The sequence below is a fragment of the Astyanax mexicanus genome, chromosome 1, assembly GCF_023375975.1.
Source record: "Astyanax mexicanus isolate ESR-SI-001 chromosome 1, AstMex3_surface, whole genome shotgun sequence".
In the NCBI taxonomy this organism is placed as follows: domain Eukaryota; kingdom Metazoa; phylum Chordata; class Actinopteri; order Characiformes; family Acestrorhamphidae; genus Astyanax; species Astyanax mexicanus.
Genome location: NC_064408.1, coordinates 3,776,222 through 3,791,390, shown reverse-complemented (window position 1 = coordinate 3,791,390; position 15,169 = coordinate 3,776,222). Strand labels below are relative to the sequence as shown.

Below are 15,169 nucleotides of genomic sequence, written 5' to 3'. Positions count from 1 at the left end.
TCCTATTTTTCAGGATCTCTGTTTCTTTAAAAAAAATCTTAAAATGTTATTAAGCTAAAAAAATGTTTTTTTTTTTTTTTTTTAAATTTGCCTTAAAATGTCTTAAATCCATCTCTCAAATGAGTGTGTGGAATGGCTACAGGAGTTAAATTTCCAAACAATGGATTGAGTTTTCTGTCTCAGACGCGAAGCTTACATGGGTTGCCAGATTGACACACAGTGGCAAACGACAATAAGTCTTAGCTCATTGTACGAAGCTGATCAGTGAACATATATGTTTGCAATGTCCAAAATGCATGTCTTTACTACGCTAGTGGTGGTCTTAAATTACTTGGGTATGGTTAGTAAACCTTACTGAAGCCCAGTGATTACCTGTTCAGCCGGTTTGTATGCTGTTATGTTCTATACCTGGTAATCTTGGGTGTGGAAATCTAAAACTGTCTAAAACGGACACAGAGTTCTGTAACATACTACGGATTTCTAGTAAGAAAATACTGGCTGAAGCTCTGCTGACAACAGCCGTCAGTGCTTTAAACATTCTAATTAAGTTATGAGTTATGATACGGTAAAAATGCTATAAAGCAATTAAAAATGTAGGAAATGATTTAAAATGCATCAGCAGATTCTTAAAAGCTCCTTTTTAAATATTTATTATTTATAGGACGCTGGTATTCATAATTTTTTTGCTGCTCATCTAATAGTTAAACAATATTCTGTATTCTGATATCTTCAAAATGCTTAATAAAGTGTATTAAAGTAGATAAATAAAATAATTCTCCTGCAAATCCATAATGTGAGCAGTTATGCCCTTGGGTGAGTTGTTGTGGCATGAGCCTCTTCTGTTTTGTGAAAGACTGACGTTTGTATCTCTCTTTCTGAAGTGCCTCCCAAGATAAGTATGGACAGCGCTGACAGCACCATCCTGGCAACCAAGACGGTGAAGCACGGACCTCCGCCCACCACCGCTATCCCCGCCGCCCAGGCTGCAGGCCTGGCAGCTCTGACCAGACAGAGGAACAGCGAGAGACCTGGTAAAAAAAAACATTGTAGCGCATTATAGAGCGCCCTCTACGCTTCCTGTAGTGTGTTACAATCTGTCACAATGAGTGTGAGGATCATATGAACATTATAGATCACTATAGAGTGCCCCCTACGCTTTCTGTAGTGTATTACATTCTGTCAGAATGAGCATGTGGATCATTTAAACATTAAAGAGCTCCCTCTATGCTTCCTATAGTATATTACAGTCTGTCAGAATAAGCAGGTGAATCATATGAACATTATAGAGCTCCCTCTATGCTTCCTGTAGTGTATTACAGTCTATCAGAATGAGCATGTGGCTCATATAAACATTATAGAGCATTATAGAGCGCCCCCTACACTTCCTGTAGTGTATTACAGTCTGTCAGAATGAGCGTGTTGTGGATCATATGAACATTATAGAGCATTATAAAGCGCCCCCTACACTTCCTGTAGTGTATTACAGTCTGTCAGAATGAGCGTGTTGTGGATCATATGAACATTATAGCGCATTATAAAGCGCCCCCTATGCTTCCTGTAGTGTATTACAGTCTGTCAGAATGAGCGTCTGGATCATATGAACATTATAGGGCATTATAGAGTGCCCTCTATGCTTTCTGTAGTGTATTACAGTCGGTCAGAATGAGCGTGTTGTGGATCTTTAAAACATTATAGAGCATTATAGAGCGCCCCCTATATGTCCTGTAGTGTATTACTGTCTATTTGAATGAGCGTGTGAATCATATGAACATTATAGATCATTATAGAGCTCCCATTATGCTTCCTGTAGTGTATTACAATCTGTCAGAATGAGCGTGTTGTGGATCATTAAAACATTATAGAGCATTATAGAGCGCCCCCTATATGTCCTGTAGTGTATTACAGTCTGTCAGAATGAGCGTGAGGATCATATAAACGTTATAGAGCATTATGGAGCGCCCCCTATGTTTCCTGTAGTGTATTACAGTCTGTCAGAATGAGCGAGAGGATCATATAAACCTTATAGAGCATTATAGAGCGCCCCCTATGCTTTCTGTAGTGTATTACAGTCGGTCAGAATGAGCGTGTTGTGGATCTTTAAAACATTATAGAGCATTATAGAGCGCCCCCTATATGTCCTGTAGTGTATTACTGTCTATTTGAATGAGCGTGTGAATCATATGAACATTATAGATCATTATAGAGCTCCCATTATGCTTCCTGTAGTGTATTACAATCTGTCAGAATGAGCGTGTTGTGGATCATTAAAACATTATAGAGCATTATAGAGCGCCCCCTATATGTCCTGTAGTGTATTACAGTCTGTCAGAATGAGCGTGAGGATCATATAAACGTTATAGAGCATTATGGAGCGCCCCCTATGTTTCCTGTAGTGTATTACAGTCTGTCAGAATGAGCGAGAGGATCATATAAACCTTATAGAGCATTATAGAGCGCCCCCTATGCTTTCTGTAGTGTATTACAGTCGGTCAGAATGAGCATGTGGATCATGTGAACATTATAGAGCACCCCTATTTGATATACTATAAACTGATGTTATATATTTAAAACCTGTATTTGTGTTTACTGGATAATAATGAATCTGTATTGTGTTGCAGCACCAACGTCTCTGAACGAGTCGACTCTGAAGAACGTTCCTCAGGTGGTGAACGTGCAGGAGCTGAAGGATAAAGGTCCACCCATGCCTGTTTCTACAGTCATCAGGTCTGTGCTTTTTATCACCATAGTAACTACAGTGCCCATTTTTAGAATTAAAATATTATATAAGACCAAAAGTCCTGCTGGAAAATGAAATCCAGCATCTCCATAGAAGTTGTCATCAGCAGAGGGAAGCATGAAGTGCTGTAAGATTTTAGATTTGATAATAAAACACAGTGGATCAACACCAGCAGATGACAGACATGACTCTCCAAACCATTGTGATGGATGCAGATTTCATTTTCCAGCAGGACTTGACACACTGCCCACACTCTCTCAAAAGTACAGATTGGTCTTATATAATAATCTAATTTTCTTAGATACTGATTTTTGGGTTTTCATTGGCTGTAAACTTCATAATCATCAACAATAAAATAAAATTAAAAAACGATTAAAATACATCTATATAATATATGAGTTTCACATTTTAAACTGAGTCACTGAAATAAAGTAACTTTTTAATGATCTACAATTTTTTTTTGCAATGCACTTGTATATATTGTCGCTGTCCAATGAAAAACAGGTATCTCCATTTTTGTGGATTTTTGGTTTACTGCATAATTTCAACACACTAAATGGAAATTTGAAGAAATGCTTCAAAATTAGATTTAATAAAATCTTTTTACATTGACTTCTATTGAAAGTTTAGAAGCTTTTTCTCACTCTTGTAAAGTTGCTGTTTTTGAAATAAGTGGCGATAAACACCTAGTAAATAATATATGTAACAAATAATGCAAATTTTACAGTTAAACCCACAAATGCCCACATCTATCAAGCACTCAAAGTTTCATACAGTCAGTTTTTACAAGATAAGCACATTTAGCAGTTTTAGACCAGTAGTGACTGTGCACTGCTGCTAAACGCAGTACTTTATAAACACACTGTACATGCCTAGTGTTGCATTGTTGTGTGTGTGTGTGTGTGTGTATGTATGTGTATATATATATATATATATATATATATATATATATATATATATTTACTAGGAAAGAAGGTTAAACAAAGGACTGAATTCAGAATATTTAACTTGTATACTAAACATATTTTGACACTGAAATGATTTGTATTGTTTTCAGCTATACATATTGTTACCAGTTGGTTGGTGCTATAATTTCACACTATATTCTTACTCACTCTCTATACTTTATACTCTCACTCTAATACTCTCACTGTATACTCTATATTCTCACTCTTAATTCTTTCACTATACTCTCACTCTTAATACTCTCTCTGTACTTTCACTCTTCTCCCTCACTTACTCTCTATAATCTCTCTCTACTCTCACTCTATACTCTTACTCTCTATACTCTCTCTGTAGTCTCTCTATACTCTCACCATCTATACTCTTACTTTGTATACTCTCTCTCTACTCTTACTCTCTATTCTCTCTATACTCTCACCGTCTATGATCTTACTCTCTATACTCTCTCTCTATACTCTCACTCTCTTTACTCCTATTCTCTCTGTACTCTCTCTCTATACTCTCACTCTCAATTCTCTCTGTACTCTCTCTCTATACTCTCACCATCTATGATCTTACTCTCTATACTCTCTCTGTAGTCTCTCTATACTCTCACCATCTATACTCTTACTTTGTATACTCTCTCTCTACTCTTACTCTCTATTCTCTCTATACTCTCACTCTCTTTACTCCTATTCTCTCTGTACTCTCTCTCTATACTCTCACCATCTATGATCTTACTCTCTATACTCTCTCTATACTCTTACTCTCAATTCTCTCTGTACTCTCTCTCTATACTCTCACCATCTATGATCTTACTCTCTATACTCTCTCTATACTCTTACTCTCAATTCTCTCTGTACTCTCTCTCTATACTCTCACCATCTATACTCTTACTCTCTATACTCTCCCTCTATACTCTCACTCTCTTTACTCCTATTCTCTCTGTACTCACACTGTATACTCTTACTGTCTATACTCTCTCTGTACTCTCTCTATACTCTCACCATCTATACTCTTACTTTCTATACTCTCTCTCTATACTCTTACTCTCTTTACGTACTCTTACTCTCACTGCTCTTTCTGTACTCTCATTCTTTATACTCACTCTGTACTCTCTCTACATACTTTCAATTACTCAAACTATACTCTCCATTCACTCACTCACTTCATCTCGCTCTCTGTGTGTCTCTCTCTCTCTCTCTCTCTCTCTCTCTATGTCTCTCTCTCTCTCTCTCTATGTCTCTCTCTCTCTCTCTCTCTCTCTCTCTCTCTCTCTCTGTTGTGTGTGTTATGTAATTGCTCTAGTCTGTAAGGTGATGGTTTGTAGTGTAAAGCGTGGTGTGTTTTGAGTTTTTTGGAGTGTATATAGTGAGTATAGTTATGGTACCGCGGTCGTTATGGTAACGATACTCGGTGCTGTGGTTTCTCTCGGTGTGGTTAGTTGTGCTGCATCATCTACGGTAGGCTTTCCCCCCGCCGGTGCTCCTCCTCACCGCCCCTCCACACACCGCTGCAGCATCACGGCTGATTTCTGTCCGGGGCTGAGCTGTGAAATGAGGTCAGGCCGCCGGCCGGATTAGTCCCTGGAGAGGGGGATGATGGGTAGAGAGAGGGATGATGGGTAGATGGGTGATGACTGTATCTCTGACTGTCATCTCTGAAGCACATCACTCACATCAGGATGGATCAGGCCGTAATCACGAGGACATGGAATAGTGAAACAGGGCTGCGTTTCCATTAGTCAACATAGTCATTTACTTAATGTCTGCTAATGCTAATGTTTAGCCAAACGACATAATGACATAATGATGCTCTATAATGCTCATAACATGTACAGTTTGCACAAAAAACCTAGGAAAAGACAGAGTGCGCGTTCTACACACTGATGCCGTGAGAACAATCCTATATAATAATCTGAGTAGTGCATATTTGGCAGGTTAGTACACTAAATACATGAAATAAAAAGCTGGGATGCTGCATAAATTGTAAATAAAAATAGTCGATTAATGTGTGATGGAGCGGACTACACCCAAAACTGTAAACACACCAGATAAGGGACAAGACAACGTCCATTGTACATCAGCTCATTATGCATTTAAACATATTCTCAGTGTTCAAATCCCACATATAGTGGTGTCTGCTGGTTCTGGAGTAATGGAGAAATGAGTGTAAGAGTGTGAGTTTTTCCGGATTATAAGGCGCACCATCAATGAACGTGTATTTTCTGGTCTATTTTCATGCATAAAGTGCACCAGATTATAAGGTGCATTAATAAGAGACACTAGTAAGGATGCCTACATCGAAAGTGAGTAAGGGTGTCGCCAGGTTTCCTTTCTTATGGGCAAGCTGAAGGAAGCACCTAATCAAACAAAACTGTAATTCTTAAAAAAATATATATATATATTTTAAAGATAAACAAGTGCTAGATGTTAATCTACACAAATTACAGGTTTATTTGGGTGAGTAAAGCGCTTCCATTTATTTACAGTAAGCTTAGATTTCCTGTATTTTGTCTGTGGGTGAGTTTTCAGTGAAGTTTCTCCAGCACTAAGGCTGGGAGCAGCAGCATTAGCATTAGCTGCTAACCTAGGGTGGTAACCCAGGTTGCTATGAGCTAGCGGTTCGTCCCACTTAGCTTGTTTTAACGTGGTAAACACGCAGACTACAGTTTGATATACTCACCTCTGAACGAAAAGAGCTAGCACTGCGGTTAGCGGCTTATGCTAATGCTGCTGCACCCAGCCTTAGTGCTGGAGAAACTTCACTGAAAACTCACTCTGTATAAGTCTGTACTTCAATGTTAAAGTGGCTTTACTGCTCCTTAATACCTGACTGGTAGAATTTATACATAAGGAGCACCGGATTTATTGATTTTTGAGGAAATTTAAGGAATTTAAGTGCGCTTTACAGTCCTTACCTTCTTACAATAGAAGAGACTGATTAATTTTTTGACCAATGAATAAAAAGAGGGCATGACGAAAATAATTGTGAATAAACAACTCTTTTAAAAATAATACAAATTTAAAAAAATGCGTTTTTGACTGGTAGTGTATGTGATAAACACAATAAATTAGAAAAATTAAAATTAAAATAGAGGAACAGTTTAAGTCTTATGGACTCTATTAGGATTCATACGGTCATGAAAAAACTGAAAAATCATTTAATTTGAAAATAGTAATTTTCAGGCCTGGATAAGTTTTGGGAAATTAAAAAATACCTAGAAATTTTTGCAAAAGTCATGAAAATTTGGTCTACAAATCTTTTTAAACTAAAAAAACATCAATCATAGCTAATTTAGTAATTTAGCCCTTCACAATTTTGATTATAGTTTTAGTTGATTTTTGGTTTTAATATCCTTGTCTTCACTGATATTTAAAAAAATCATTTGGTCATGAAAATTTGCCTGGAATGCATGAAAAAGTAATAAAAAATGATGTAAATGTATAGGTTAAAGGTGTATGAACCCTGCTCTATGACCCTGATTCTGTAGTGAAGCTGTGTTGAGTATCAGGATGTTTATTTTGGACGCAGTGTTGAGGTGGAGTTGTGTAACTGTAGGTTGTTGGGGTTGTATTACACGCCTGAGCGTCTGCTGGCTGAGCTGCTGCTGCTGGAAGTGTGTTAATGCCGTTAATGCCGTCTCCTCCCGCTCACATGCACTTTTAATACACACGCTTTAATAATTCATACCGCAGCGGACGCCAGCAGGTGCTCCTCACTGAGCCTGCTGGCCAGGCGGGGGCGCTCACGAGCTCAAACCACAGTAAATGGTCAAGGGCGTGCAGTACAGACTGAACGAGTGAAGCACAGAAACAGAGTGATAATGTTTGTATTAACTCAAAACATGGCATTAAAATTAAATGTGTCAATTATTTATACTGGTTTATGCACTGTATGCCCATATTAGGGCTTCAAATAATTATTTTAATACTGACTAATCTTCTTTATTTAGTCGATTAATCAGATTTTTTTTTTTGTCATACCATCCATCTCAGCTTCCTATTTTTTGTAATAACTTAATTGACAATTACCTTGTAATAAAAAAAATATAATAATTGACAAAGTTCTAAGTAAATAAAAAAATCGTTGCAGCCCTGTTTCATATTAGTATAAATATATTATATTTAGCTTTAAAATATATTGAGTAGCAGCATCAAATAGCTTTCTGTTCCACACCAAGACCAACCAAGCCTGATCTCACCAAACACTACCAAACCAAAATTACTGATAACCTAACTCACCAACAACTGCTATACCACACCATCAACTACCAAACAAAACTACCATACCACATCAAGAACTACTGTAGCACACCATGAACTACCAAACCACATCATGAACTACCACATAATACTATATACTGAACTACCAAACCTTACCTACCGCTACCATACCCCACCAAGAACTGCCAAACACCACCAACAACTACCAAACCACATAATGAACTACCACATAATAATATATACTGAACTACCAAACCTTACCAACCGCTACCATACCCCACCAAGAACTGCCAAACACCACCAACAACTACCAAACCACATAATGAACTACCACATAATACTATATACTGAACTACCAAACCTTACCAACCGCTACCATACCCCACCAAGAACTGCCAAACACCACCAACAACTACCAAACCACATAATGAACCACCACATAATACTATATACTGAACTACCAAACCTTACCAACCGCTACCATACCCCACCAAGAACTGCCAAACACCACCAACAACTACCAAACCACATAATGAACTACCACATAATACTATATACTGAACTACCAAACCTTACCTACCACTATCATACCCCACCAAGAACTGCCAAACACCACCAACAACTACCAAACCATATAATGAACTACCACATAATACTATATACTGAACTACCAAACCTTACCAACCGCTACCATACCCCACCAAGAACTGCCAAACACCACCAACAACTACCAAACCACATAATGAACTACCACATAATACTATATACTGAACTACCAAACCTTACCAACCGCTACCATACCCCACCAAGAACTGCCAAACACCACCAACAACTACCAAACCACATAATGAACTACCACATAATAATATATACTGAACTACCAAACCTTACCAACCGCTACCATACCCCACCAAGAACTGCCAAACACCACCAACAACTACCAAACCACATAATGAACTACCACATAATACTATATACTGAACTACCAAACCTTACCAACCGCTACCATACCCCACCAAGAACTGCCAAACACCACCAACAACTACCAAACCACATAATGAACTACCACATAATACTATATACTGAACTACCAAACCTTACCAACCGCTACCATACCCCACCAAGAACTGCCAAACACCACCAACAACTACCAAACCACATAATGAACTACCACATAATACTATATACTGAACTACCAAACCTTACCAACCGCTACCATACCCCACCAAGAACTGCCAAACACCACCAACAACTACCAAACCACATAATGAACTACCACATAATACTATATACTGAACTACCAAACCTTACCAACCGCTACCATACCCCACCAAGAACTGCCAAACACCACCAACAACTACCAAACCACATAATGAACTACCACATAATACTATATACTGAACTACCAAACCTTACCAACCGCTACCATACCCCACCAAGAACTGCCAAACACCACCAACAACTACCAAACCACATAATGAACTACCACATAATACTATATACTGAACTACCAAACCTTACCTACCGCTATCATACCCCACCAAGAACTGCCAAACCCCACCAACAACTGCTGTACCACAGCTTGAACTATCAAACCCCACCAACAACTAACAAATCCCACCAAGAATTAACAAACTTTACCAACATCTACCATACCACAGCTTGAACCATCAAACCCCACCAACAACTAACAAACCCTACCAAGAACTAACAAACCTTACCTACTGCTACCATAACACACCAACAACTACCATACCACACCTTGAACTATCAAACCCCACCAACAACTAACAAACCTTACTTACCGCTAACATACCACACAAAGAACTACCAAACCCCACCAAGAACTACCAAACCCCACCAACAACTGCTATACTACACCTTGAACTGTCAAACCCCACAAAGAACTAAAAAACTTTACCAACTACCATACCATGTCATGAACTACCATACCTCACCAACAACTACCAAACCACATAATGAACTACCAAACCCCACCAAGAACTAACAAACCTTATTTACTGCTACCAAACTCCACCAACAACTACCACACCTTGAACTACCAAACCCCACCAACAACTACCATACCACATAATGAACTACAAAACCCCAACTACAAGTACCACACCAAGAACTAACAAACCACACCAACCACTACCATAGCACACCTTGCACTACCAAACCTCATGAACTGCCATACCACACCAAGAAATAACAAGCCTCAACAACTGCCATATCACACCATGAACTAACAAACCACACCAACAACTACCACACCTCAAACCTCTACCATACCACACGTGAACTGCCACACCGTCCAATGAACTACCAAACCCCACCATCACTTTACAGATCTTGAAACTGGTTTAGTTTGCTGTGTGTTGCTGTGTCTATGGTGTGATGGTGATTTACGGTGCTGTTTCCTGAGAGTGCAGAGCTGTCCTCACTGGATTGGATGTGAGCCAGCTGTGCGCTGGTTATTCTGAGGTCAAGAGCAGAAAATTGGGGGCATTTTCTTGGTTCTTTTTTTTTTTTTTTTGGTGCGTGTAAGTGTGTGTGTAGGTGGACAGCTGGTCGTAGTGTTATGAAGACGAGTGTGAGGAAGAGTGTGTACTGGCTGAGTGTGAGGAAGAGTGTGTACTGGCTGAGTGTGAGGAAGAGTGTGTACTGGCTGAGTGTGAGGAAGAGTGTGTAGGGGCTGAGTGTGAGGAAGAGTGTGATAAAGGCGAGTGTGATTAAGAGTGTGATGAAGACGAGTGTGAGGAAGAGTGTGTATGAGCTGATTGTGAGGAAGAGTGTGTATGAGCTGAGTGTGAGGAAGAGTGTGTATGAGCTGAGTGTGAGGAAGAGTGTGTATGAGCTGAGTGTGAGGAAGAGTGTGTATGAGCTGATTGTGAGGAAGTGTGTGTACGGGCTGAGTGTGAGGAAGAGTGTGTACGGGCTGAGTGTGAGGAAGAGTGTGTACGAGCTGAGTGTGAGGAAGAGTGTGTACGGGCTGAGTGTGAGGAAGAGTGTGTACGGGCTGATTGTGAGGAAGAGTGTGTATGGGCTGAGTGTGAGGAAGAGTGTGTATGAGCTGATTGTGAGGAAGAGTGTGATGAAGACGAGTGTGAGGAAGAGTGTGTATGAGCTGATTGTGAGGAAGAGTGTGTACGGGCTGAGTGTGAGGAAGAGTGTGTACGGGCTGAGTGTGAGGAAGAGTGTGTATGAGCTGATTGTGAGGAAGAGTGTGTACGGGCTGAGTGTGAGGAAGAGTGTGTACGGGCTGAGTGTGAGGAAGAGTGTGTATGAGCTGATTGTGAGGAAGAGTGTGTACGGGCTGAGTGTGAGGAAGAGTGTGTATGAGCTGATTGTGAGGAAGAGTGTGTACGGGCTGAGTGTGAGGACGAGTGTGTATGAGCTGAGTGTGAGGAAGAGTGTGTACTGGCTGAGTGTGAGGAAGAGTGTGTAGGGGCTGAGTGTGAGGAAGAGTGTGATGAAGACGAGTGTGAGGAAGAGTGTGTATGGGCTGAGTGTGAGGAAGAGTGTGTATGAGCTGAGTGTGAGGAAGAGTGTGTATGAGCTGAGTGTGAGGAAGAGTGTGTATGAGCTGAGTGTGAGGAAGAGTGTGTATGAGCTGATTGTGAGGAAGAGTGTGTACGGGCTGAGTGTGAGGAAGAGTGTGTACGGGCTGAGTGTGAGGAAGAGTGTGTACGAGCTGAGTGTGAGGAAGAGTGTGTATGAGCTGAGTGTGAGGAAGAGTGTGTATGAGCTGAGTGTGAGGAAGAGTGTGTATGAGCTGAGTGTGAGGAAGAGTGTGTATGAGCTGATTGTGAGGAAGAGTGTGTACGGGCTGAGTGTGAGGAAGAGTGTGTACGGGCTGAGTGTGAGGAAGAGTGTGTACGAGCTGAGTGTGAGGAAGAGTGTGTATGAGCTGAGTGTGAGGAAGAGTGTGTACGGGCTGATTGTGAGGAAGAGTGTGTATGGGCTGAGTGTGAGGATGAGTGTGTATGAGCTGAGTGTGAGGAAGAGTGTGTATGAGCTGAGTGTGAGGAAGAGTGTGTATGAGCTGATTGTGAGGAAGAGTGTGATGAAGACGAGTGTGAGGAAGAGTGTGTATGAGCTGATTGTGAGGAAGAGTGTGTACGGGCTGAGTGTGAGGAAGAGTGTGTATGAGCTGATTGTGAGGAAGAGTGTGTACGGGCTGAGTGTGAGGAAGAGTGTGTACGGGCTGAGTGTGAGGAAGAGTGTGTATGAGCTGATTGTGAGGAAGAGTGTGTACGGGCTGACTGTGAGGAAGAGTGTGTACGGGCTGACTGTGAGGAAGAGTGTGTATGAGCTGATTGTGAGGAAGAGTGTGTATGGGCTGAGTGTGAGGAAGAGTGTGTATGAGCTGATTGTGAGGAAGAGTGTGTACGGGCTGAGTGTGAGGAAGAGTGTGTACTGGCTGAGTGTGAGGAAGAGTGTGTATGAGCTGATTGTGAGGAAGAGTGTGTATGGGCTGATTGTGAAGAAGAGTGTGTATGAGCTGATTGTGAGGAAGAGTGTGTACGGGCTGAGTGTGAGGAAGAGTGTGTATGAGCTGATTGTGAGGAAGAGTGTGTACGGGCTGAGTGTGAGGAAGAGTGTGTACGGGCTGAGTGTGAGGAAGAGTGTGTATGAGGTGATTGTGAGGAAGAGTGTGTACGGGCTGAGTGTGAGGAAGAGTGTGTATGAGCTGATTGTGAGGAAGAGTGTGTACGGGCTGAGTGTGAGGAAGAGTGTGTATGAGCTGATTGTGAGGAAGAGTGTGTACGGGCTGAGTGTGAGGACGAGTGTGTATGAGCTGAGTGTGAGGAAGAGTGTGTACGGGCTGAGTGTGAGGAAGAGTGTGTATGAGCTGATTGTGAGGAAGAGTGTGTACGGGCTGAGTGTGAGGAAGAGTGTGTATGAGCTGATTGTGAGGAAGAGTGTGTATGAGCTGATTGTGAGGACGAGTGTGTACGGGCTGATTGTGAGGAAGAGTGTGTATGAGCTGATTGTGAGGAAGAGTGTGTACGGGCTGAGTGTGAGGAAGAGTGTGTATGAGCTGATTGTGAGGAAGAGTGTGTACGGGCTGAGTGTGAGGACGAGTGTGTATGAGCTGAGTGTGAGGAAGAGTGTGTACGGGCTGAGTGTGAGGAAGAGTGTGTATGAGCTGATTGTGAGGAAGAGTGTGTACGGGCTGAGTGTGAGGAAGAGTGTGTATGAGCTGATTGTGAGGAAGAGTGTGTATGAGCTGGTTGTGAGGAAGAGTGTGTACGGGCTGAGTGTGAGGAAGAGTGTGTATGAGCTGATTGTGAGGAAGAGTGTGTATGAGCTGATTGTGAGGACGAGTGTGTATGAGCTGATTGTGAGGAAGAGTGTGTACGGGCTGAGTGTGAGGAAGAGTGTGTATGAGCTGATTGTGAGGAAGAGTGTGTACGGGCTGAGTGTGAGGACGAGTGTGTATGAGCTGAGTGTGAGGAAGAGTGTGTACGGGCTGAGTGTGAGGAAGAGTGTGTATGAGCTGATTGTGAGGAAGAGTGTGTACGGGCTGAGTGTGAGGAAGAGTGTGTATGAGCTGATTGTGAGGAAGAGTGTGTATGAGCTGGTTGTGAGGAAGAGTGTGTACGGGCTGAGTGTGAGGAAGAGTGTGTATGAGCTGATTGTGAGGAAGAGTGTGTATGAGCTGATTGTGAGGAAGAGTGTGTATGAGCTGAGTGTGAGGAAGAGTGTGTACGGGCTGAGTGTGAGGAAGAGTGTGTACGGGCTGAGTGTGAGGAAGAGTGTGTATGAGCTGATTGTGAGGAAGAGTGTGTATGAGCTGAGTGTGAGGAAGAGTGTGTACGGGCTGAGTGTGAGGAAGAGTGTGTATGAGCTGATTGTGAGGAAGAGTGTGTAGGTGCTGAGTGTGAGGAAGAGTGTGTAGGTGCTGAGTGTGAGGAAGTGATCAGTGTTTTTAAGGCTGGCTGTGTGCAGACTGGCTCCTCACTGTCCTCTGGTGTCCTCTGCTCTGTGGGTATTGGTCAGTGGACTGATGCGTTCCTCATACTGATTCAGCACCGCGCTGCCGGCACAGCTCACACACTGCTAAACCCGGCACAACCTTAACATTAATAAAGAATAAAGTCAGTGATCAGTGAGAGTGTCTACCTATAAAATTAACTCTATATAACATTAGAACACTAAACCCGAATAAACATTAATAAAGAATAAAGTCAGTGATCAGTGAGAGTATCTACCTGTAATCAACTCTATTTAACATTTGTTTTATTCTATTGTGTTATATAGAGTTAATTACAGGTAGACACTCTCACTGAACTGATCACTGACTTTATTCTTTATTAATGTTTATTTGGGTTTAGTATTCTAATGTTATATAGAGTTAATTACAGTTATATAGTTGTGGTTTGTGTTTATGAAGGTGTGTACAGTGATGTGGTGATGAGTAGTTGTGTATCTGTGTTTGGTGATCTCTCTCTCCGGTACTCTGTGTTTGTGTGTGTGTTTGTATGTGTGTGTGTGTGTGTTTGTGTGTATGTGTGTTTGTGTGTGTGTGTGTGTGTTTGTGTGTATGTGTGTTTGTGTGTGTGTGTGTGTGTGTGTGTGTGTGTGTGTGTGTGTGTGTTTGTGTGTGTGTGTGTGTGTGTTTGTGTGTGTGTGTGTGTGTATGTGTGTGTCGTGATGTTGTGGTGAATATTTGGATGGAACTCCCCCGGAGGGCAGTTTCCAAATTAGCTTAGCTCACAATCTGCACCCGCGGTTTTGGTGCTGAGCTCTTTTGTCTGGGTGTAGTGTTGGTGTGTTTGTGTTGGTGTGTTTGTGTTGGTGTGTTGTAGTGCTGGTGTGTTGTAGTGTTGGTGTGTTGTAGTGTTGTATTGTTGTAGTGTTGGTGTGTTGTAGTGTTGGTGTGTTGGTGTGTTGTAGTGTTGGTGTGTTTGTGTTGGTGTGTTTGTGTTGGTGTGTTTGTGTTGGTGTGTTTGTGTTGGTGTGTTGTAGTGTTGGTGTGTTTGTGTTGGTGTGTTTGTGTTGGTGTGTTTGTGTTGGTGTGTTGTAGTGTTGTGTTGTAGTGTTGGTGTGTTGTAGTGTTGGTGTGTTGTAGTGTTGGTGTGTTGGTGTGTTGTAGTGTTGTAGTGTTGTAGTGTTGTAGTGTTGGTGTGTTTGTGTTGGTGTGTTGTAGTGTTGTGTTGTAGTGTTGGTGTGTTGGTGTGTTGTAGTGTTGGTGTGTTGGTGTGTTGTAGTGTTGTAGTGTTGTAGTGTTGGTGTGTTGGTGTGTTTGTGTTGG

The 15,169-nt window shown here is 41.5% G+C and overlaps 1 protein-coding gene across 7 annotated transcripts in view; it reads left to right on the top strand.

Annotated features, from left to right (window-relative positions):
- Nucleotides 1-15,169, top strand: part of nup214 (nucleoporin 214) — a 104,867-nt gene that overhangs the window by 40,005 nt on the left and 49,693 nt on the right. For all 7 annotated transcript variants that reach the window (XR_007424877.1, XM_049465811.1, XM_049465804.1 and 4 more), the window contains exons 23-24: nucleotides 882-1,031; nucleotides 2,619-2,724. Coding sequence is in view for 6 of the 7 variants with exons in the window: in XM_049465811.1 (XP_049321768.1) it covers nucleotides 882-1,031; nucleotides 2,619-2,724 (256 nt within the window). In the remaining variant the exon portion in view is untranslated. The remainder of the gene's footprint in view (nucleotides 1-881; nucleotides 1,032-2,618; nucleotides 2,725-15,169) is intronic.